Source organism: Buteo buteo, chromosome 21 (assembly GCF_964188355.1).
Source record: "Buteo buteo chromosome 21, bButBut1.hap1.1, whole genome shotgun sequence".
NCBI classification, from domain to species: Eukaryota; Metazoa; Chordata; class Aves; order Accipitriformes; family Accipitridae; genus Buteo; species Buteo buteo.
In genome coordinates, this window is record NC_134191.1 from 11,147,368 (window position 1) to 11,168,677 (window position 21,310).

The window sequence follows — 21,310 nt, forward strand, 5'->3', positions numbered from 1 at the left end:
AGCGTCTTTGTGTTGGTTTTTCGGGAGAGGCAAGGTCCTGTTTCAGTGGGTGAGCAGGCGGCTGCTCTTCAGCTGTTTGACTCCCCCGCATCATGGAACTGGGAGGATTTGTTTTTTTCAACTCCTCTCTGATGTTTAAAGAAAGAAACCTCAGCCCTTCCAGTTTAACGTTGGTTTGGTGACGTTAATTAGCAAGGAGAAGGCGGCAGGGGCAGGTGTGGGGAGTGCCCGAGGCCTTGGGGACCCCCCCTCCTCAGGTCAGCAGAGGGGCCAGGTGATGGCTGCTGGCAGCAGCAGCCGTTCATTTCGCGTTGCCCTCCTTTACCTGCCCCTGCCCAGCATCCCCAGCACGGTCTTTGCCGGGCAAAACCTGCTCAGTGGGGCTCGCCACCCCCGTGTTTCGGGGTCGGCAGGGACGGACACAGGCCTTTGCACAGCCCCCGGCCTGGACGCTCAGCCCCGGCTGCACGGCAAGGAGCTCGGCAGCACATGGCTGAGCTTGGAGGGACCTCTGGAGGTGTCTGCCGCAAGCCCCTGTGCTCAGCCAGAGCGGGCCCCGGCTCCCCGAGGATGGAGCACCCGTGCCGTGGGGTGCAATGCAGGGCTGCCCTGGGGACCCCCGCAGCCCCCCACCTCATGAACACAATGGCAGACAGCAGCGGCGTGAACAAAGTCCCCGGAGAAAGGAAGTGTAATGGCAACAGCGGCCAGCGGTGCTTCCTTCCATGCTGGCCACTTCCCCGGGGAAGCGGGGGGAAGCTCTCCGGTGCCACCCTGACCCCCATGGCCCAGCCCCACGCCTGCTCCCACTGAGGGTCTCCTCTGGGTTTTTTGCTGCCAGCAAGAGTATTTGTCCCAATATGCCCGTGACGATGGCGGCTCCTCTCCCAGCCTTGCTGGACAAAACCAGAAGAAGCGTGTGTGCTGCCAGCTCTACTGTGGGACCCAGGGCTGGCATCCCCAACCGGGAGTCACCGTGCTCCTGCGGGACACAGCAGCCTTACCGTGGCACCGCGCTTGCAGCCCGGCAGAGCAGGTCCTGTCTCCCAGCCCATATTCCCAGTGCACGAGGCCGCCAAGTTCACCATCTCCAGCTCTCTGCCAGAGCCAGCCATGCCGCCGGGCACGTGGTGGCCTGTGCATGTGGTTTCTCCTGGCCTTTGCTATCGTGGGGCTGCCAGCACCTGTGTTTGTGGGGTCTCATGCCACCCTTCACATAAGGCCCCTGAGGAAGATGCCCCCCAGCAGCACAGTTGAAGGGGACTGTGGAAGACACGGGGCAGCACTGTAAAACACACATAGCAGTCATGAAAATACAAAACTGGGCTCCAGGCTGTTTGTGGGCACTTAATTGGGGCAGTTTTCTCCTAAACTGGAGTTTTGTCTTGCTTCCTTGGGGGAGAGCCCAGGATAAGGGATAGGACAGTGGCCAAAAGCCAATGGAACCCAGGTGGCCAGAGGGGTGTGAGGCCACAGGTCACATCCTCTGCCCAGTGTCCCCAGCTGCGCAGGCAGGCAGCCGCTGTGGCAGCATGGAGCGGGACGCTCATCTTTTCATCTGCCAGTGAGTCACTTGGCAGAGGAGGAAACCGCTGACAGCACCGGGGACGTGGAGGTGGCTGCTGCACCCGTGCCTTGTGCTAAAGGCACACCAACAACTGCGGTATATGGGGCACAGCCGGCTCCCTCCCCGCAGCCCTGCCGCACGCTCGGCACCGTGGCCACCCCAGACCAGCCGGCTGTGGTGGTGCCCAGTGCTGGTAGTGCCTGCCACGGTGCAGTCTTGCCGGCTGCCCCGCCAGGCTCTGTTGCCGCCCGGCTCTTCCCCCCTCGTGCAGCCTCCCCAGCGTTAATCCCTGGATTAGCTGCCTGCCCTGCCCGCTTTGTGGGGGCCGGCGTGTCGGCATTGCCCAAATTCCCCAGCCCCTGTGCTTAGCTGGCTGCCGCAGCCCCCCCGGCCCCGCTGCCTGCACCCAGCCCAGCAGCAAAGAGGGGTGGACCAGGGCCCAGAAATGCCCCATGCTCCCACGGTGAGCCCAGCCCGGGCACGATGCCCTGGGGATGGAGAGGTGGCAGGGAAGCAGGACTGGGGCACTGCGTGCTGCTGCCAGCACTGTGCTGCCGTTGGGGACCGGAGGTGCCACATGTCCCTGCTGGCCTGGGTGAGGGGAGAGCAATGGTGGTGACAGGGGTTTGCCAAGGCTGCGGCAGCTCAGGTACTGCCTGAGGGAGCTGGGGTGCAGGCAGGGAGCCGGGGTGCAGGCAGGGAGCTGGGGTGCAGGCAGGGATCTGGGGTGCAGGCAGGGAGCTGGGGTGCAGGCAGGGAGCCAGGGTGCAGGCAGGGAGCCGGGGTGCAGGCAGGGAGCCGGGGTGCAGGCAGGGATCTGGGGTGCAGGCAGGGAGCCAGGGTGCAGGCAGGGAGCCGGGGTGCATCACCGTGTGGGGCAGAGCCCTGAGCCAGCGCGACTTTGTGGCTCTGTGGCCGTGCCAATGCCAGCCCAAGCCCTGGCAGGGCCGGCAGCTCTCCAGCGGGACAATTAGCTGATTAGCTAATTACCTGCGCCTTGGCAGGGGCCAGTAGCCCAGTGGCTGCCAAGGTGCTGCATGCCTCGTGCAGGGCGGGCGGGAGGTGTGGGGCAAGCGTGGGGCAGGAGGGTGCCAGGGCCACCCACGGACCCTCCCGGGGACCCTGCCGGTGGGGTGCCCGCAGCCCACCCCGCCTGCCCCATGGCCGCGGTGGGACTGGCCTCGGCAACAGCCCCCCGCCGGGGGCTGCCTGGCTCCCGGGAGGGCCTGCCTGCCCTGCCTGCCCCACAGGCAGCATCCCCTCTGCTGCCTCCTGCCCCGTGGGGACCTCCCCTGGTGCCCCACGAGGCCACGTCCACGGGAGACCAGCCCCACGGGGGAACCAGCCCGAGAGGAGCCCACCCCAGCTGAGCCCCACGGGACCCGACCCGCCCCTGTGCCCGGCCCCACGGGTCCCGTTCCCGCACGGCGGCCCCAGCCGTTCCCGGGCGCCCCGCAGCCCCCCCCGCACCCCCCCCCCTCCCGGTGCCGGGCGGGTTCCCGCGCGGGTGCCCGCGGCTCGGGGCGGCGCGTGACCGGCTGCCGCCGCCGCCGCCGCCGCCGCCGCCCGCTCCGCCGCAGAGCCCGGCCCGCCCGCACCGGCACCGGCACCGGCACCGGCACCGGCAGGTCAGCGGGGGGGCTGCGGCCGGCACCGGCACCGGGGCCTCCCGGGCTGCGGCGGGCGGCGGGAGGGGGCTGGCCGCACCGCGGCCCGGGCACCGGGCACCGGGCACCGAGCCCCGAGCAGCGGGGTTCGGCCCGGCGCGCTGCAGGCGGGGTCCGCGGGATGCGGCGACCGCACCGGCCCCGCTCCGGTCCCGCACCGGCCGCGGCCCGGCCCCGCAGCGCAGCCCCGCCGGCTCCCGCACCCGCAAGGCGGGGGCCGCCGCCGCAGCCGGGCGATCCCGGCCCCGGCCCCGGCCCGGCGGGGCTGAGCCGCGTGTGCGGCGGCGGCGGCGGGGCCCGCCGGGCCGGGCATCCCCGCCGGGATGCAGTCGGGGACGCGCCAAGGTGAACGGTGCGCGCCGGAGCGGGGCCGCCGGCAGCGGGGCCACCGGGAGGGGCACCGGGGATGGAGCACCCGGGAGGGGCCACCGGGGATGCCGGGGGTGGGGACCGCTAGGCACCAAGGACCACCAGCACCGGGGACGCGGGGATGGGGACCGCCAGCACCGGGGGCACCAGCGACGGGGACGCGGGGACGGGGACCGCCAGCACCGGGGGCACTGGGAATGGGAAGACCGGGAATGGGGCCACTGGCAGCAGGGACGCTGGGGGCAGGGACAGCTGGGGACAGGGCCCAGGGCCAGCCCGAGCAGGGCCAGCCCGGCCGCCGGCTCTCTCCCCGGGCAGTGGGTTGCCGTGGGCACGGCAGCCCCAGGGCCGGTGGCGTGAGCCCCCCACGGGCAGCCGCCACGGGTCCTGGCTCACCGAACCCCCGTCCCCGCAGGGCCAGCTGGCTGCTCACCATGGCTACAGCACGGCTTATCGCCTGGGGGCTGCTCCTGGCCACCGGGGTCCGGGGGACGCTGGCGGCGGGGCTGTCCCCAGGTGGGACCCTGCAGCGGGACAGGGACCCCCCGCGTAGCCCTGCCTGGGGACAGCAGCGGCCGGGCCCATCCCCTGCCTGGGAAGCATCAGGGGAGCCGAGCGGCGCCGGGGTCCCTGGGAGCGAGCGCTGGGGGGGCGGCAGCCTCGTGCGCTGGTCCCCACCGCTGCAGGCCGGGGATGCCACCGGGGCATCCCTGGAGACGGAAACCACCGTGGCAGGCGCCGGCACCGGGGCCTGGGGGAACGGCGGCGCAGCCCCAGCCGTGGCGGAGGAGCCGCTCGTTGCCTGGCAAAGACACGAGGCTGAAGGCCGGGACAGCCCGCGGGGGGGGACCTGGCTGCCCCATGGCTCTGCACCGGGGACACCGGGCCCCGAGGTGCCCACAGACACGGGGCCGGGCTCCCCGGGGCTGCCCTGGGCAGGGCAGAGTGCCGCCAGGCCAGCCGGCACCCTCAGCCCTCGGCCGACCGTGTCCACCGTTGCCCTGACCCCCATGCTGGCAGCGGGGACAGGGACGGGGACAGCAGACACCCACGCAGGGGGACAGCCAGTGCGGGGGGGATCCACGGCGGCCCCGGGCACGCAGCTCGCTCCAGCCAACAGCCAGCCTGTCCCACCGGGCACTGTCCCCGTCCCCCACCCCACGAGCACAGGGCCAGCCCAGGGTCCCCACGCCAGCCCCAGCTCCCCACAGCCAGTGGGCAGACAGGGGGACCTGGGGGGGACCCCCAGCCCCTCCCTGGCTCTGCCCAGCTCTGCCCCACGGCTGCCCCCCACAGCCCCATCCTGGGGGCTGGCTGAGCCCTGGACCCGGGTGCTCCCGGCTCACCAGCGCAGCACCCGGAGGGCCCCGCTCAGCCACGCCACGGCCAGCCCTGGGGACGCAGCCCCTCGCACGGACCCCAGGCCAACGGGGCAGCAGGGACCCCAGCCCGCCCCGGGGGCTGCCCTCAGCACCAGCCCCGCACCACCACCTGCCTCCAGCACGGCCCCCCCCGGCACAGGTAGGAGCCGGCGCGGTCTGCGGGACCCCTCGGCAGGGACCGAGCCCCCGTGGGTGCCAGTGCCCGGCTCTGCCCTCTCTCGCAGGGCTGCTGCCCGAGGAGGATGTCGGCTCCCCGCAGCGGGTCCGGGGCGCCGTGGGCCCCGTGAGCGCCCCAAACGCCACCGAGGCCTCCTCACGGCCGACGGCGCATCCTGCCACAGGGACGCCTGGGACCAGGCACTCAGGTGATGCAGGGCTGCTCCCAAGCCCACCCATTCTGCAGATGCAGTGGGAGCCCATCCCCGGGGCATCGGGGCTGGTGGGGGGGGGAGGATGGCAGCTATCTTGGGCCGCCCAGACGGGACATGGTGACACCTTCAATCAGGATTGTGCCTGGCGACGGACCTAATCTACTCCTGCCCACAGGGATTAGTATTAAGTGCCCGGCGGGTGGGGGCTTCCCCAGGGGGTGTCGGGGACGTGACCGGTGCCGTGCCACCCCCTGGCACCGCGGCACCCCCTCTGGCACCGCAGGTCCCGCCAGAGACCCCCGGGAGGTGCCGGTGGGCACAGCCCCGGCCAGCACGGGGCACCCCTCCCTGCGGTGCCGGGGTGCCACGGCTGGTGCATCCCAGTGGGGGCTGCAGGCAGGGGCCGGGTGCCGCCGAGCCCCCCACTCCCCGCTGACCGTCGCCCTCCTTCCCGCCTGCAGACGCCCGAGGGACGCAGCCCCCCGCCCACGGCACCGCGGCCCCCTCTGCCACGTGGCGGCAGGCAGGGGGGACGCCGCGGCCAGCCCCCCGGCAGCCGTCCACGCCGCAGCTGCGGCCCAGCCGCTCCCCCCCGGCAGCGGGGGCCAACGGGACGGGGCTGCGCTGGGCCGAGCTGCGACGCCGGCTGGGCTTCGCCTGGGAGGCCCACGTCTACGGGGCGGCCGCCATCTTTCTGCTGCTGGCGCTGGGCTGCCTGGCCGGGCTGGCGGGGGCGGCCGCCCTCCGTCCCCCCCACCCGCCCCACGTTTTAGGGGCCCACGGGCTGCTGCTGGCCGCCTGCCTGCTGCGGGCGACCTTCCTGCTGCTGGACCCCTACGGGGCGTGGGGCCGCCTGCCCCCCCGGGCGCTGCTGCTGCTCAGCACCGTCCCCTTCCCTCTGCTGCTCGCCGCCTTCGCCTTCCTGCTCCAGCGGCTCCAGCGCCTGGCCCAGCTCCGGCTCCTGCCGGCTCGGCTCCGGGGGCTGCCGGCGCTGGGGGCTGCCGCCGCCCTGCAGAGCGCGGTGCTGGGGGCTGCCGACCTGCTCCCGCTCCGGCTGGCCCCTGCGACCGGGCTGGGGCTGCAGGCGCTGGGCTGCGGGGCCGGGGCCCTGCTGCTGCTGGGGGGGCTCTGGGGGTGCTGGCGGGTGCTGCGGGCACCCCGGGAGGGACCGGGGGGTGGCGGGGGGCCGGGGCTGCGGCAAGGGGCCCGGGCGCTGCTGGCGGCGGCGGCGGCGGGGCTGCCGGTCTGCGGGCTGCAGCTCTACGGCGCTTTGTGGCTGCGGGGGGTCCTGGGGCCCTCCGGGCGCTTCTCCCGGCCCGGCTGGGTGGCACAGCTCTGGCTGCGGGTCGGCGAGCTGGGCACGGCGCTGGCGCTGCTGGTGGCCGCCGCCGAGCCGCTGCGCTGCCAGTGTCGTCGCCGGAGCCCTGCCAGCCACTCCTGCTGGGCCAAGGCGCTGCGGTACTTCTGCGCCGGCCGCAAAGCCGAGGCGCCCGAGTACCCCAACAACTGCTACGACTGGGCCAGCGGCGGCACCGGCGGCACCGGCGGCACCGGCCCGGAGCGGGCACCCGCCAACGACATCTCCAAGAGCCTCATTCGCAACCCGGCCGAGCAGCTGCCCCTGCGGGCGCTCAAGGACAGCAACGAGGCCTGGGCGGCCGCCGCCGGCACCGCCAGGATGCCGGGGCTCAGCCCCAAGTGCCCCAACGCGGTGGCCGCCCGCTCCTGCGCCGCCTTCGAGCGGGGCTCGTCCCCCTCGCTGGGAGAGCTGGCCTTCCGCCCGCCGTCCCCCATCGACCTGCGCCGCAGCATCGACCAGGCGCTCTGCCGCCGGCACCTCCTGCACGACGGCCTCTTCGGCCGACCCCGCCGTGGTTCCGGCGCCTCGCTGCACGACTCCCCGGCCCCCGCCGAGACCCCCGGCTTGGGGCGCATGGCACGCTGCAGCTCGCTGACAGACCTGCCCGGCCCCCGGCAGCCCCCCGGCAGCGTCACCATCACCGTCACCGCCTCGGCCAGCTCACTGGACAGCAGCTCGCTGAAGATCAGCTGGAACCCCTGGCGCCACGGGCTGTCCTCGCCCGACAGCCTGCCCCTGGACGAGGCGCCCAGCCGGGCCCCCCTCCTGGTGCCCGCCGTGCCCCCCCCATGGGAGCGCGAGGGCCCCCGCGGCTTCCCTGCCCTCGGCAAGGCGGCGGACGCCCGCAGCCTCTCCAGCGACACCATCGAGCTCTGAGCCGGGGAGACGGGAGGACGGGCAGAGACTGGGGAGCGCAGGGGGACGAGCCCACCGTGGGGGGCCGGGGGTCTGGTCCTGTGCCCCTGCAGGATGGGGTAGGAGGGGGGAGCTGGGCTGGGCCAGCTCCATTTGTGCCAAACCAGAAAAATAAAAAGTTTATGTCGGGAGGAGACGGCCCTGTTGGCGTGCAGAGGCAGAGGTGGGCAGCAGCACCCCCAGTCCCCCCCGGCCCCCCCACCCCGAGCAGCCAAGCTGGGTGTGCAGAGCTTTATTTCCTGAGATATGGACACACGGACAGATGGGCACACCCCGACGGACAAACCACAGACAAATGCAACGGCCACGCTCATGCATCCAGCAGGGCCCCCCCCGCTGGCACGGCAACCCGCGAGCGGCCCCCGACCCCCTGCCCCGCAGGAGACCCCAGCCCGGGAGGGGAGAGATGGGCTCTGCCCAGGGATGGGGCGGGGGGGGGGGGGGGGGCGGCTCTCCCAGCCCTACAGCTGGGGGCAGAGGGGGGACCCAGTCCCCCACTGCCCCACAGGGAACCATCTCACGGGGGGGGGGGCATAAGGTCCCACGGGGCTGGCAGCTGCCAGCCCTGGGGACGCTCGCCGGGCAGGCAGCGGGGCCGAGCTCTGCCAGCATCACCACCCCAGCACCCGGCGGTGCCAGAGCACCCCCTGACCTGCCCCCACGCCCTCCCACCTGCCACTGTGCCAGGCCTCTCCTCCAGCGCACGAGGGGCTGGGGCAGCATGCTGTGCCCCCCCCCCCCCCGCCACGGTGCCGCACTGCCTGGCATCACCACCCCAGCCGGAGGGGGCTGTGCGGGAGCCCCCGGGAATCAGGTACCCCCGGCTCATTCTGCAGGGGGGGAACGAGACCCTATACTAATGGGGGGCTGGGGGACTCATGCAGGGCACAGCACCGCGCGCAAGATCCGGTCTCGGCAGCCAGCCCCTGCTGGGGGGGGTGTACCCCGCACCCCAGGCCGAGCCTGCCCCCCCAGCCCGCACGCGGCAGCCCCAGAGCTATCTGCCCTTCATGAAGCCGTCGAGGACGCGGTCGCTGCGGTCGGAGAGCCAGTAGCCGGCCATGGCGGCCACGGCGCCGATGAAGATGGCGGTGAAGACCATGTCGCCCTTGGCGGCCAGCGTGGCGAGGGCGCAAATCATCACGCCAAAGAACATCTGCTGCAGCACCACCACCTCGTCCTCCGTCACGTCATCAAAAAAACCCTTCTCCGGGGCATCTGCAAGGACAGCGGTTGTGGGGGGGCACAGCTGAGCGGGCAGAGCCCCCCGCCACTCCCCCTGCCCGCAGCCCATGCCCCCCCCGCTCACATCAGGCCGTACCGGGGGGTTTGTCCTCCACGCAGTGCCCGTCCCGCCGGACGTGGCCGCTGGCGCAGACGCAGCGGTAGCTGCCCTCCGTGTTCTCACACACCTCCTGCGCTCCCGTGCACACCGGCTCCTCGGCGCTGGCGCACTCGTCTACGTCTGGGGGGGAGGCAGGGTTCGGGCAGGGCTCGGGCAGTGAGGAGCGGGCAGAGCCACCCCCCAGCCCATGGGAAGCACTCACCCAGGCACTTGGCTCCATCCCGCCAGTAGCCCTTGTTGCATTTCTTGCAGCGAGCCGGCCCGGCGCCCATGCAGCCAATGCAGGCCGTAGAGCAGTCTGCCGTGGGGAGAGGAGCCAGGGTTGCCACTGGAGCCCCCTCCCAGCCCAGCTAGCGGCAGCCCAGGCCAGGGGGGATGGTCCTGAGCCCGGGGGAGCTGTTGGCACGGAACCAGCCCCCACCTCCGCCTGACCTCGGCACTCGTAGGAGCCCTCCGTGTTGACGCAGAACTGGTTGGCTCGGCAGTGCGCCATCTCCGTGCCGCACTCGTCGATGTCTGAGAGAGAGGGGTCACAGCCCCGCTGAGTCCTGGCTCCCGGGTCACAGCCCCCCGCAGCCCCGAGCTCGCCTGCTGCCCACCCGTCCCGCCGCGGTACTCACCGATGCAGCGGTGCTCGTGCAGCATCCAGCCCCTCTTGCAGCGAAGGCAGCTGGAGTCCTCCGGCCCCGTGCAGCGCCCGCACGCCCGGTAGCACTCTGCGGGCAGGGGAGAGCGGCCATGGGTACAGGCAGGGGGGAGCTGCCTGCGCCCGGTGCCAGGGCGGCACCAGGGCAGACCCCCCGACTGCACAGCCCCCCTCCCCGCCAGGCCGGACCCCTACCTACCGGCACATACCAGGTGGCTCTTGTTCCGCGAGGCCTCGTAGTAGCCATCACCGCACTCGGCGCAGAAAGGGCCGCCGTAGCCCGGGCTGCAGACACACAGGCCGGTCCCGCGCCGCGTGCCGTCGCCATCGCATCGCCCGTTGCCGCTGCAGGGCTGCCGGGGCCCGCCGGCACAGGCTGCGCGGGGAAAGACCAGCTGGCTGGCAGCCAAGGTGGAGGGCAGCGTGCCGGGGGGAGCCCCTCCAGCTCGGGCACCCCCACCAGCACCCCGCTCATGCCACAGCTACTCACGCCGGCAGTCGGGGCCGTAGGTGCCAGGCGGACAGCAAAGTGCCAGCCTGTCCATGCACAGCCATTGGAAGAAGTCGGGGTGCTGCTGCCGCCTGGGGAGGGGGGAACATGGCGCTCAGCCCCCTGCCATCCCCCTGTCCCCCCGTGTCCCCATCCCCAGACTCACTCGTGGAACCACCACTGCTCCACGTGCTCCTCGCTCTGCTCCAGCAGCTGGTGGCAGGCAAAGTCCGAGGGGGCACAGACGCCCTCCAGCACCTCCAGCAGACGGGTCTCACTGTGGGGACAGGGGGGTCAGCATGGGGATATGTCCCCCGGGGGCAGCTGGGCCCCGCCAGACCCCCCCACCCCCGGCTGGGGAGCACCCACCTGTGTTGGTACTTGGCCAGCTTCTCCTCCTCCCAGGCCGTGTTGCCCCCACCAAAGCCTTCGTGCTCTGTCCGCTCCAGGCCCTGGGCACATGGGGGGGGGGAGCAGCGCAGGCATGGGACCCCCCGATGAGCTGTAGGGTCCCCCCTGGGCTGTGCCACCCTCCTCCCCCAGGGACGAGTCACCCCAGGGACCTGTCACCCTCTCCCCTCCCCAGAGCCCAGCCGCTGTGTCCCCTCAGGACCCCCTCCGCTCCCTAGGGGTGCTGCAGGCAGTGCCCCCCACCTCACCAGTCTCCCCAGGCCACCCCCCCCCCGGGGCCCCGTCACCTCCTTGTCCATCGTCCCCGTCCCGTCCCAGCCCGTGCTCCCCCTGGCCCCCCCCCCAGCCACATCCCCCCACCCGTGATCCCCTTTGTCCCTGCTCGCCTGTCACCCTGCACCGCGCCACCCCCCCGCATCGCACACCGCGTCCCCCACGCCTGTCACCCGTGGGCCCCAACACGTCACTGCCCCCCCTCGCCCCACACCCCATCACCCCTCCGTGCCCCCTCCCTCCCCACGCCACGGCCCCCATCATCCCCGCCGTGTCCCCCCCCCCCGCCCCGCACCCTGCTGAAGCTGTCAGCGAGGCCGCGGCAAGCTCGGCAGGGCTCGGCCCCGTCCCCCTCCCGCTCCCCGTCCCGGGCCGGGCCCGGGTGGGCGCCGACGGCCGCCAGCAGGACCCCCCCGAGGAGGGCGGCCCCCAGCAGGGGTCCCCCCAGCCCGGGCCCCCCCCCCCGCCGGGCCGGCAGCGGCAGCAGCGCGGTCGCCAGGCGCCGCCGCGGCCCCATCCTGCGCCCCGCCCCGCCCCACGTGGGCCGCGCCCGCTGACTCAGCGCTCGCCGCCCCCAATGGCCAATGGCCGGCGCCGCCGACGCCGCCCCCCGCTGCCGGCCAACCCGCGCGGCCCGCCCGGCCCCGCCTCCCCGCGCCTTAAAGGGGCCGCGGCCAAGGGCACCCGGCGGGGGTGGGCGGAGCGCGGGCGGGCCGTGGCCGGTGACCCCGCACGGAGCGGGGGGGGCAGCTCTCCGGAACGCAGCGGCCCCGCTCCCGCCCAGCCGGGGCGAGGCGCCTCAAGCCCCGACCGGGCCGCTCCCCATCACCCCCCAGCCAAACCCCTCCAGGTCACCTTCCCCCCTCCAGCCAAACCCGCCCAGGTCCCCCTCGCCCCCCCCAGATTTGCCCGGTTCCCCCCTCATCCCCTCCTGAACTGGTCCAGTTCCCTCCCACCGCCCCCCAGAACGGCCCAGTTCCCCTCGTACCCCTGAACTGGCCCAGCTGCCCGTCACCCTTCCTGAACCCGTCCAGTTCCCCATCCACCCTCCCACCACACCAGACCAGTTCCGCTTCACACCCCTGAACCGCCCAGTTCCCCTTCACCCTTCCTGATCCGGTCCGGTTCCCCTTCACCCCCCAACCAGCCCAGACCCCCTTCCTGACCCCGACCCCCTCTCCAATCCATCCCAGTCCCCATTCCCCCCCCACACCACAGGGGCCGGACTCACGCTCGGCCAAGCCACCGTCACCGCTTTATTCCCCCACCGACTGCCGCAGCCCTTCGGCCACTGCCGCCACGTACGGCTCCGGCCACCGGCCCCGCCACCGACCCGGTCCCGCCAACGCCCGCAGGAAGCCCCCCGTCTCGCTGGGCAGTGCGAAGGCAGGGGCTGCCCGCAGTGCCGGTGGCACCGCCGGCACCAAGGCCTCTAGCCGGACCACGACATAGCGACCATTGCCCGCCGCCAGCTCCGGCATGATGCAGGACAGAGCTGCCGCGAATGCCTCGCAGGGTGCTACGGTGGGGACATCATCAGGGCCGGGGCCGAGCTGGGGGCCGGGGCTGCATTCAGCGACCCCGGCCCCCGGCACAGCCCCGGCCCCGGCGTCCCACTGGTGTGCAGCAGCCACAGCCGCCGGGGAGAGGAAGAGGATGATGGTGTCACCGTCACGCAGCGCTTGCCGGTGCTGGGCGTGCAGCCAGGGCAGTGGCCCCCATGCCGCTATCCCGCTGCCACCGCCCGGTGCTGCCGTCACTGCCAGCCCCAGCGGGCGCAGGGCTGCCATCAAGGCGCACGCCGCCCGCTCTGCCACCGGCTCCATCGCGTGCACCAGCAGCGCCCGCCGGCCTCGCAGCGGGCCTGGGGGGGTATTGTCAGTGCCTGAAGCCCCCCTGGGCTCCCTGTACCCACCCTATGGGGCAGCCAGGGTGGGAGGCAGGCTGGGACCACCCACGATGGGGGGGACCACCCACGATGGGGGGGAGCACCCACGATGGAGGATCCCAACCCCTGGCTCTGTCCCCGAACCACTGCAGCACCCCCCATACCTGAGCTAAGGGACAGCTACGGTGGGAAGCAGGCTGAGACCACCGCCGATGTGGGACCCACCCCCTGCTCAGTCCCCCAATCCCCTTACCCACCCTAAGGGACACCCACAGTGGGAGGCAGGTTGGCACCCCCCCCCTCAATAGGGTTCCCACCCTCTGCTCTGTCCCCCTACGCCCCTACCCACCCTGTGGGGCAGCCACGGTGGGAAGCAAGTGGAGACCAGCCCTGATGGGGACCCGCCTTGCTCTGTCCCCCGATCCCTGGCCCCCACCGCCCCAGACCCCAGGCTTGCCCCACGCTCACCCTCAGAGCCGTAGTCAGCCCTCAGGGACTTCAACCAGCCTGTGGGGAGGGCAGGCAGTGAGGCAGGGTCCCCGGGGGGGTTCCCGGGCTGGGCACAGCCCCCAGGCAGGCACCGCTCACCTTTCATGTCCTCCTTCTTCAGCAGGAGCAGGAGCAGGAGGCAGGCAGCCCCCACCAGCACCCCCAACCACGCCAGCACCCAGCGGGCGCGCAGGTCTGCGGAGCAGGGGTCAGCGTCCACCGAGGGCCCCCGGTACCCACCGAGGGTCCCCAGTGGCTCCACAGGGTGGGGGCCCTCCCTCAGCCCCACACCGGCCCCCCTCTGCCCCGGTGCAGCCAGGATCACTCACACTTGTGCAGAGGACAGGCCCAGAGCGTGACCCCGGTGCTGTTCTCAGCGTGCCAGATCTGTGGACATGGGGACATGTCACACGCTGCCTGGTCCTTGCCCGCTGCCCGCCAGCTGCCCGCACTGACCTGCCTGCACTGCCCCGCCGCCACGTCCCGCCGCAGCTCCTGCTCCAGCAGCCCGGGGCGCCCCGCTACCTGCAACGGCGGCAGGGGGTGAGCCGGCTGTGCCGCCGGTGCCGCCGGGACACAGGGGTCCCTGTCCCTTACCGTGCTGGTGAAGTTGGTGAGGGGCGTGCAGGTGCCCCGCTCCAGGGCGCACAGCGAGGCGTTCCCCTCATGTTCCAGCAGCAGGAGGTCATTGGGGCGGCCAGGCAGCGCTCCTGGGGATGTGCCAGGGGGCTAGGGGGGGCGGCAAGGGGAGGGCAGGGAGGGCTCACCCCCCAGCCAGACCCTTGGGCTGCCCCTGCCCTCCCACCCCAGCAATACTCACGGTCCCGCAAGCACTGGGTCAGCCGGACTTGCCCGTCGCTCCACACCTGCCCCAGAGACCGGATCAGCAGTGCCTGGGGCTGCCCATGGGGCAGCCGTGGGGCAGCTGTGGGGCAGAGGGGTGTCCTACCTGCACGCAGAGGTTAGGGTGTGGCCGCAGCCCCCCAAACTCCTGGAGTCCCTGTGGGCAGAAGGGATGCTCCATTAGTGCCACTCACACCCCCCCCCCGTGTCCCCGACGCCCCACGGAGCCCCACTCACCTGCCCCACGGCGGGCTGCCGCAGGCCGGGCAGGGCTTGGCAGAGCCCAGCGGGTGCCGGCTGCCAGCAGGGCACCAGCTCAGCCGGGAGGTCGCAGGGGGCCGAGAGGGAGCAGGTCAGTGCCCGCCGCCCAGCATGCAGGATCAGCCGGCTGCGCGCCCACAGCCGCTCCCAGGCCTCGGCGTCTGCAGCGGCACCGGGAGAGGGGTGTCACCCTGTGCGTGTCCCCTCGGGTCCCCCTGTGTCCCGGCCGCCCCCCCCCCAGCCCTGTGGGTACCGTGGGAAAAGGGGCACAGGGTGGCCCGCAACGGGTCCTGGGTCTCTGGCCAGACCTAGGTGGGAGAAAGAGAGAAGGAAAAGAAAGATTTGGGGTGTCCATGCTGTGACTGTGACCCAGCTAGCCCCCTCGGGATGCCAGAGGAGGGTACACGGTGCCCAGAGCTCCTCTGCTTTAGTGGCAGCTGTGCCACCCCCACGGTGCCTGGGCTGGGCACCCACCTGCAGGCAGAGGCAGGGCAGCACCTCGTCGGCTGGCAGGCTGTAGTTCATGGGGCTGCTCTGCCACCGGCAACCAGACGTGGGTCACACGGTGGCAAATTGTCCCCCGCTGGTGTCACCCAGCCCGGGGGATCCGCTCCCAGGGGACCCTCTCCCAGCACCCTGCCTGTAACACAGACATGGCTTCCCGGGGACGGGGAGGGGGCAGCAGCCGGAGCCCGGCAAGGGTGGGGGGGTCAGGGAAGGGGTTCACACTCACCGCGGTCACCGCGCGCTCCGGCCCGCTGGCACCGTGGCTCTGGTTGTGGTAGAGCCGGAGGGTGTAGCTGTGCCCTGCCATGGCCCCCTGCACCTCCACGACCACCTCCTTCGGTCCCGGGGAGACCTGCAGCCTGGGCACTGCACCGGAGGCAGCTCAGGGCACCCGGCACCCAGCACCACCCACTCAGCACCACAGCACAGGGCACGGCACCCCAGGGGTCACCCTCTCCCCCGGCATTCACCACCCAGCTCTCCCCAGGGGACATACACCAAGGTGGGGGGGTCCCGGCGCTGCCGCAGCTGGGGGATGCCAGCACCTACCTTGGCACTGGAGGACGGCAGCCTGTGCCGCGGGCCACGAGCAGTCTGTGGGAACAGGGGGTCAGCGGGCAGGAGGGAGGGGGCCACCGTGGCGGGGCATGCCGGGGGCTCACCTGGCACCCACTGCCACTGGCTCAGCCTCCAGTGGTCACGCGAGTTAGTGTATGCCGTGACGTGGAGCTTGGAGCCCAGCGGCGCCTCGAAGCACCGGAAGGTCACCCAGCCCTGTGCAGGAAAACCACCACCGCGCTGCGGCGAGGTACCGGCACCACCAGCACCCATCTCCCTGGGGCACGGGCAACAGGACCACCGCACCACAGAGATGCGCTGGTGCCGGCACCCACATCCCCACACGCTGCAGTGCCCGTGGACTGCCGGTGCTGGGGACACCCATCCCCGGCACCCCGCCTCTACGTACCAGGGGTCGGCCAGGCAGCGCGGGGGCCAGGGGTGCCCGGACCTCCACGGCCACGCAGCGGGAGGAGGCGTACGTGTGCCCGGAGAGCAGCAGCAGCCCGGTGACGTTGGGCTGGGACGAGGCAATCCCATCCACCGCTGGCCACCGTCTCCCCTTACCGCCATCCTCCGCCTCGGGGATGCCCGATGGCGCAGGGCGGCGGGGGTCTCCGGTGCCGGTGGTCAGGTGCAGCCGTGCCTCCAGGCAGGGCGAGCAGGCCGTGGGCCCGGTGCAGCGCAGCACCGGCTCCAGCTGCAGCTGATCCAGGGCCAGCCCGCGGCCGGGGCCCGGCGGCTCCGTCCCGCACAGCACATCGGTGTCTGGGGGGGGGGGGGGGGGAGAGACGGAGGGCGGCCGTGGGTGTGGGGCCCCACGCCTCGGGTGGGCTGGGGGGCCGTGGCGGCGGCGGCACTTACCCAGGAGGCGGCAGGCGAGGCCCTGGGGAGGGAGGCGGGGGTGAGGCCGGTGGCGGCGCCAGGGTGGCCGGTGGCCCGCGTGCCGGCGACGCCGACCCACCTGGGAGCAGGCCAGGGTGTCGCGGGCGGCCCCCCGCCCACCCGCCGCCCCTGCCGCCACCAGCACCGCCACCAGCAGCTGCCCCGGTGGGCGCATGGCGGGGCCGGGGCCGTGGGGTGCCCCGGCCCCACGCCGTCCACTCCCGACGGCCCCGCTCTCCCTTCCCGGCTCCACGGGCCCCGCCGCCACCGCCGCCACCGCCGCCGGCTCCCGCTTCCTGCTCCGATCCCGGACACCCGGGTCCTAGCGCGGCGCTGGCGACCGCCCCGGGGTGGGGCCTCCGCTCCCGCTCCCGCACCGACCCGCCGACGGGCTTCGCGCCCCGGCACCGCCGGAAGGCCTCAGGGCCCCCCCCCCCCCCAACAACCCCCGGCGGGGACCGCGGAGGCCCCCACGGCTGGAGAACGGGGCCTGGCCCTGCCCCACGGCCCGGGCACGGTGCCCAGGCCGGCCCCGGGGAGCCGGCAGCGGCTGCGGGACGCGGTGCGGCGGCCGTGGCGGGACGGGCTGCGACCCTGCCCCGGTGCGTCCTCTCGCCCCCCAAGCCCCATACGCTGCAGGGTCGAGCCCCGGCACACCAGACGGACGGCGGGGCGGCGTGAAACGGTGCCTTTATTGCTCCCACCCCAGACAAGTTCCCGCTGGCGGCGCGGCAGCGAAGAGCAGGGCCGGGCTGTGCACGGCCCCCGGCCCCCCGTGCCCCAGGCAGGGCAGGGAGACCCTCCACCGCTCCGCTTCTTCCAGCGCCGCCCTGGCCCCTCGCCCGGCTGTGCCATCTCAAGGGGCTTCCCCAGGTCCCGGTTCTGCTCTGGAGCAAGTCCCTGCGTGGAAATAAAGCTGCCCTTGCCCGGGACAGCACCTCCGCTCCCGGCCCCGCGGACCTGGCGGGACGCTCGCCCCGGCCCCCCACAGCACGTCCTGCGGCCGGGGGCCGGCCCCGCTTGGGCCCCCGTGGTGCGGCACCCACGGCTCCTGCCCAGGGCACCCACGGGCACCCCTCCTGCCGCCGCAGTCAGCACGCTCAGCCGAGCCCTGCGCCTCCAGGATGGGCCCCTGCCCTCGCCGGGGGGGGGGCTGCACCCAGCCCCGCCGGCCCCGCAGCAACGCCCAGCTCAGCCACAGCGTGGGCGCTCAGGTGCCAGCAGCCGCCCCGGGGGGCTGGGGCGGGGGGCTGCCCTCCCCGGCCCCTGCCTCCAGCAGCCGGTGCAGGAGCCCCCCCCCCCTGCCCCGTTGGCAGCGGTGGGGGGCCGGGGGGCTGCCCCGCAGGGCACCCAGCAGCCCGGGCAGCTGTTGGGGCAGGCGGTAGGTGGGCAGGGGCCGGAGGGGCCTGGGCACATCGCGGGGGCTGCAGAGCCGGCTGAAGTAGGCCAGCACCCAGCCGCCACCGCAGCCCGCAGACCCCAGCTCCCCATGTAGGCAGGCCATGGCCGCCCCGAAGATGTCGTGGGCGTCTCCGGGGGTCCCGCCGGCTGCCCCGACCCGCCACCGGCGAAAGAGCCGGGCGCTGCCCCGGCTCCAGAGGAGGAGGACGGTGCCACGCTGGCGGCCCACGCGGCCCCGCTGGGCGTAGACCCAGGGCAGGGCACCCGCCTGCCCCACGCCACCTGCTTCCCACAGGTCCAGGCGCACGTCGCAGCCCAGCCCCGTGCGCAGCCGTTCGGCCAGGGCGCACACCAGCCCCAGGTGCTCCTCCGAGTCCGGCGAGTACAGCAGCAGCACCGGGCGTCCGCCTGGGGCACCTGCGGGACGGAGAAGACAGAGGTGACAGCCCTACCCCAAGCCCCTCTGCCATTCCCCGGGGACACCCTGGCATCCCCCAAGGGCATCCAAGTATCCACCATACTGCCCTAGGACCCTCTGCAGCCCAGGGAGCTGGCACCCCCTGGCACCCCAGCCCCATGGCCACCGTGGCCACCGCACCCCCACCCCGCAGCCCCCCAGGGTGTCCCTCACCGTCAGCCGGCCTCCAGGCACCACGGCAGTTGAAGAGCAGCACGGTCACCACCAGCCCCAGCGCCAGCGCCAGCCCCAGCAGCCCGAAGTGCCTGCGTGAGACTGGGAGAGGGGCAGTGAGGGGGGGATGTCTGCCCACCCCCACTGCCCCCCACCACCCCCCCAGGACCCCCCACTCACCGTCAGGACAGAGCAGCTGCTTCCGAGCGAAGTGCACGTCCGAGCGCCACACCTGGGGAAGAGGCGGGGTGAGGGGGGGCAGGTTGGTGTGTCCCCCCCACGGCGCGGGTGCCGATGCAGGGGTCACCTTACCAGCACGCAGCTGCCCAGGACGTGCACCGGCAACAGCAGCGCCAGCTCCCCTGGGGCAGAGCCCTCCGGCTGCAAAGCACAAGGGCAGGGTCAGCGTGGGTCGGTCCCCACCATGTCCCCCCCCAGGCCTGTGACACTCACCCGTGTGACGGTGTAGAAGGGGGGCTCAGGCTCGCACTGCCTGCCACGGCGCTGGCAGAGGGCTGCGCTGAAGGCTGCGGGGACGCTGGAGGTGAGGTGCAGGTGCAGCTGCAGCCCCCGGGCGCTCACCGAGACGTTCCAGGCGGTCTCTATGGAGAGAGAGGGAGGGGGCTTGCGGGACACCCGAGGGCATGAGGGGTGCGAGGGACCCCGCAGCAGGGCTGTGGTCAGCCCAGGGGTGCCCCCCACCTCTGGGGCTCACCTGGCCGGTGGGGACACTCCACGTGGCTGCTGTTCCCGTAGGAGAACTGGGGGGAACGGGGATCAGTGGAGGGGCTAGGTGAACTGCCATCACCCATCGCTGCCCCCCAGCACCTTCCTAGGCAGCGCCCACCCACCCGCGGGGGCTTACCCGGAAGCAGAGCTGGGGGTGCACGTCCACCTTGTCCAGCGTGTATGCCTGGAACGGGCATAGAACACGTCACCGTGCCCGACCCACACAGCCCATGGGCACCCCAGTGCCCACCCGCTGCCCTTGTGGGACCTTGGGGTCCGGTGGGTGCCCCAATCAGGGGCACAGCCCCGCACCACTCTAGGCTGGTGCCCTGTGGTACCCTGAGACCGGGACCCTTCACCTGCTCCTCTTCACTGGCCGTGGAGTTGGGGACATCGTGGCAGGGCGCAGTCTCGGCCGCCACCTCCCTCCAGCACAGGGTGGCCCGGGGGTGCAGGGGGCAGCTGGCGCTCAGCACCATCGCCATCTGGTCCTTGCTGCTGGCGCTGTAGTCGTGGAAGCGCACCGAGGACCACAGCTCGGGGCCGTCTGCGGGACACCGCGTCAGCGGGCTGGGGGGACGGCTGGGGGGCACCCCTGGGACCTGGCTCCCCACCCCGCGGGCACTCACAGGCATCGGGCTGGTCGCGGAAGGGGCAGCGCTTGCTGCGCGGGCTGTCGTGGTGGGGGTAGGAGGCCTGGGGCAGCAGAGCGGGGCGGTCAGGGCAGGATGTGCCCCCACCCTGCCTGCCCGCCCGCGCCACACGGGAGGAGAGAAGGGCCCGGCGGCCGCAGGGGAGGGCGACGCACCTCGATGCACAGGCAGGGCACCAGGAACTCGTACGGCAGGGAGATGCGGCGGCCCCCCGGCACCAGCACCTGCGGGCACAGAGGCAGCGTCAGCTGGGGGGGAGCGTGGCGGGCAGCCCAGGGAGGGGACGACCGGAGCCATTACCTGCCGGTGGAAGGGCCGGGGCAGCTCCTCACACTCCAGGGCCAACTGGTGGCACAGCCGCACCATCAGGGCAGGGCCCTCGGGCACCCACACCTCGATGGCCCGTGCCTCGGGGACCCAGGCGTGGGTGAAGACGGGCCCTGTGGAGCAGGTGGGGGGGGTCAGCCGGTGCCGGCGTCCCTCCGGACGCCCCCCGGGATCCCTCCCAGCCTCACCGGGCGGCTCGGCGACGACCAGGCGGCTGCGGCTGAGGGCCAAGCCTCGGTCAGGGATGGTGCGGAGAGAGACGAGGACCTGCCGCCCGCTCTCCGCCGGGAAGCAGTCGAACCGCACCTGCCACTGCGGGGAACGGAGCGGATGAGCGGGATGTGCCGTCCCGGCGTCCGGCCCCGCGATGCACCCCAGACTCACCAGCGAGCTGCCGGGCGCCCGGTGCCGTCGCCACACCTGCAGCCAGCCGGCCCGGTTGGAACCCAGCTCCAGGAAGTTGAGCTGCAGCCCACGGACGCCACCGAGCTCTGCGAGAAACCGACACGGGTGGGAGGACGAGTGCCTCCCTACACCCCCCCCCAGTCCAGGGGTGCCCGGCCCAGCCACCCCTGCCCGTACCTGCGGCGGGGAGGGCCAGGCGCACCCGCAGGCAGGGCTGGCAGGGCTGCGAGGGCAGGCACAGCCGGGCCCTGCTCAGCGCCAGGGCGGGCGGCTTCAGCGGGGGCCCGGGCCCGGCCCGGCCCGGCCGGTGGCAGCGGAGGCGGCTCAGCGTGCTGTCGGCTACCGGGGGTGTGTGGGGGGGGGAGAAAGAGCAGAGAGGGGCTGCCGTGCGCCGGGGGTCCCGGGAAAGGGGCAAACCCCGGAGACCGGGAGCCCCGCCACCCTCCGGGACCCGGTAGCCGCGGGCAGGGGGAAGCCCCGGAGCTCGCAGCCCGGCCCCGATCCCGACCCCGCCGCTACTCACCGGTGGCCCGGCACTCCTGTAAGCAAAGAGACGGGGGTGAGCGCGGTGCCGCCCGCCCCCCCCCCTTCCCACCACCTCCCCCCCCCTCGGTGCTCACGAAGTTGGCGGAGACCCGGAGGCGGGTGACGGCGGCCCCGGCCCCGGGCAGCACCAGCAGCAGCGCGGCGGCAACGGCGAGCAACACCGGGAGCCCCATGGCTGAGGAGCCGCCGCCGCCGCTCCCCGCCCCGCCCCGGGCCGGCCCCGCCGCATTCCTCCGCCGGCACGTGCGGCCCCGCCGCTCTCTCCCCCCGCCCCGCTGCCAGGCGGCGCTTCCTGCGGCGCAGACACGCGTGGGAGCGTGGAGGGTGCTTTATTTCCATAGAGCAACACGCAGAGGGAAGGGGGGGGGGGCGGTGGTGGGGACCCTCCACG

At 73.3% G+C, this 21,310-nt stretch overlaps 4 protein-coding genes across 5 annotated transcripts; 1 reads left to right on the plus strand and 3 right to left on the minus strand.

The window, feature by feature from the left end:
- The first annotated feature begins 3,117 nt into the window (after positions 1-3,117).
- PRRT3 (proline rich transmembrane protein 3) lies at positions 3,118-7,689 on the plus strand. 2 transcript variants are annotated; one of them, XM_075052840.1, is made up of 4 exons: positions 3,118-3,195; positions 4,019-5,124; positions 5,210-5,350; positions 5,818-7,689. In XM_075052840.1, exons 2-4 carry the CDS (start codon positions 4,038-4,040, stop codon positions 7,590-7,592), a joined length of 3,003 nt encoding a protein of 1,000 aa, XP_074908941.1. In that variant the 5' UTR covers positions 3,118-3,195; positions 4,019-4,037; the 3' UTR covers positions 7,593-7,689. The 2 variants fall into 2 exon arrangements, with proteins under 2 accessions (XP_074908941.1, XP_074908942.1); XM_075052841.1 differs by having other exon boundaries at positions 3,180-3,195; positions 4,025-5,124.
- An 803-nt stretch (positions 7,690-8,492) lies between these two features.
- Positions 8,493-11,328, minus strand: CRELD1 (CRELD disulfide isomerase 1). Its single transcript, XM_075052843.1, has 10 exons — positions 11,092-11,328; positions 10,482-10,564; positions 10,279-10,389; positions 10,113-10,204; positions 9,822-9,998; positions 9,597-9,692; positions 9,409-9,492; positions 9,179-9,274; positions 8,953-9,096; positions 8,493-8,849 (listed from the first exon to the last, which is right to left on the minus strand). The coding sequence occupies exons 1-10, from the start codon at positions 11,311-11,313 to the stop codon at positions 8,629-8,631; spliced, it is 1,326 nt and encodes a 441-aa protein (XP_074908944.1). The 5' UTR covers positions 11,314-11,328; the 3' UTR covers positions 8,493-8,628.
- A 704-nt stretch (positions 11,329-12,032) lies between these two features.
- Positions 12,033-16,557, minus strand: IL17RC (interleukin 17 receptor C). The gene is made up of 17 exons (XM_075053533.1): positions 16,307-16,557; positions 16,207-16,228; positions 15,752-16,110; positions 15,447-15,558; positions 15,334-15,378; positions 15,011-15,150; positions 14,752-14,811; positions 14,531-14,585; positions 14,254-14,438; positions 14,123-14,173; positions 13,994-14,039; positions 13,771-13,883; positions 13,630-13,698; positions 13,503-13,560; positions 13,273-13,368; positions 13,153-13,191; positions 12,033-12,660 (listed from the first exon to the last, which is right to left on the minus strand). The coding sequence occupies exons 1-17, from the start codon at positions 16,400-16,402 to the stop codon at positions 12,053-12,055; spliced, it is 2,154 nt and encodes a 717-aa protein (XP_074909634.1). The 5' UTR covers positions 16,403-16,557; the 3' UTR covers positions 12,033-12,052.
- A 350-nt stretch (positions 16,558-16,907) lies between these two features.
- IL17RE (interleukin 17 receptor E) lies at positions 16,908-21,223 on the minus strand. Its single transcript, XM_075052903.1, has 16 exons — positions 20,994-21,223; positions 20,897-20,912; positions 20,551-20,712; positions 20,353-20,459; positions 20,157-20,280; positions 19,942-20,081; positions 19,797-19,865; positions 19,618-19,684; positions 19,348-19,535; positions 19,125-19,172; positions 18,975-19,020; positions 18,713-18,861; positions 18,572-18,640; positions 18,440-18,491; positions 18,260-18,361; positions 16,908-18,045 (listed from the first exon to the last, which is right to left on the minus strand). Exons 1-16 carry the CDS (start codon positions 21,090-21,092, stop codon positions 17,438-17,440), a joined length of 2,046 nt encoding a protein of 681 aa, XP_074909004.1. The 5' UTR covers positions 21,093-21,223; the 3' UTR covers positions 16,908-17,437.
- Positions 21,224-21,310: the final 87 nt, after the last annotated feature.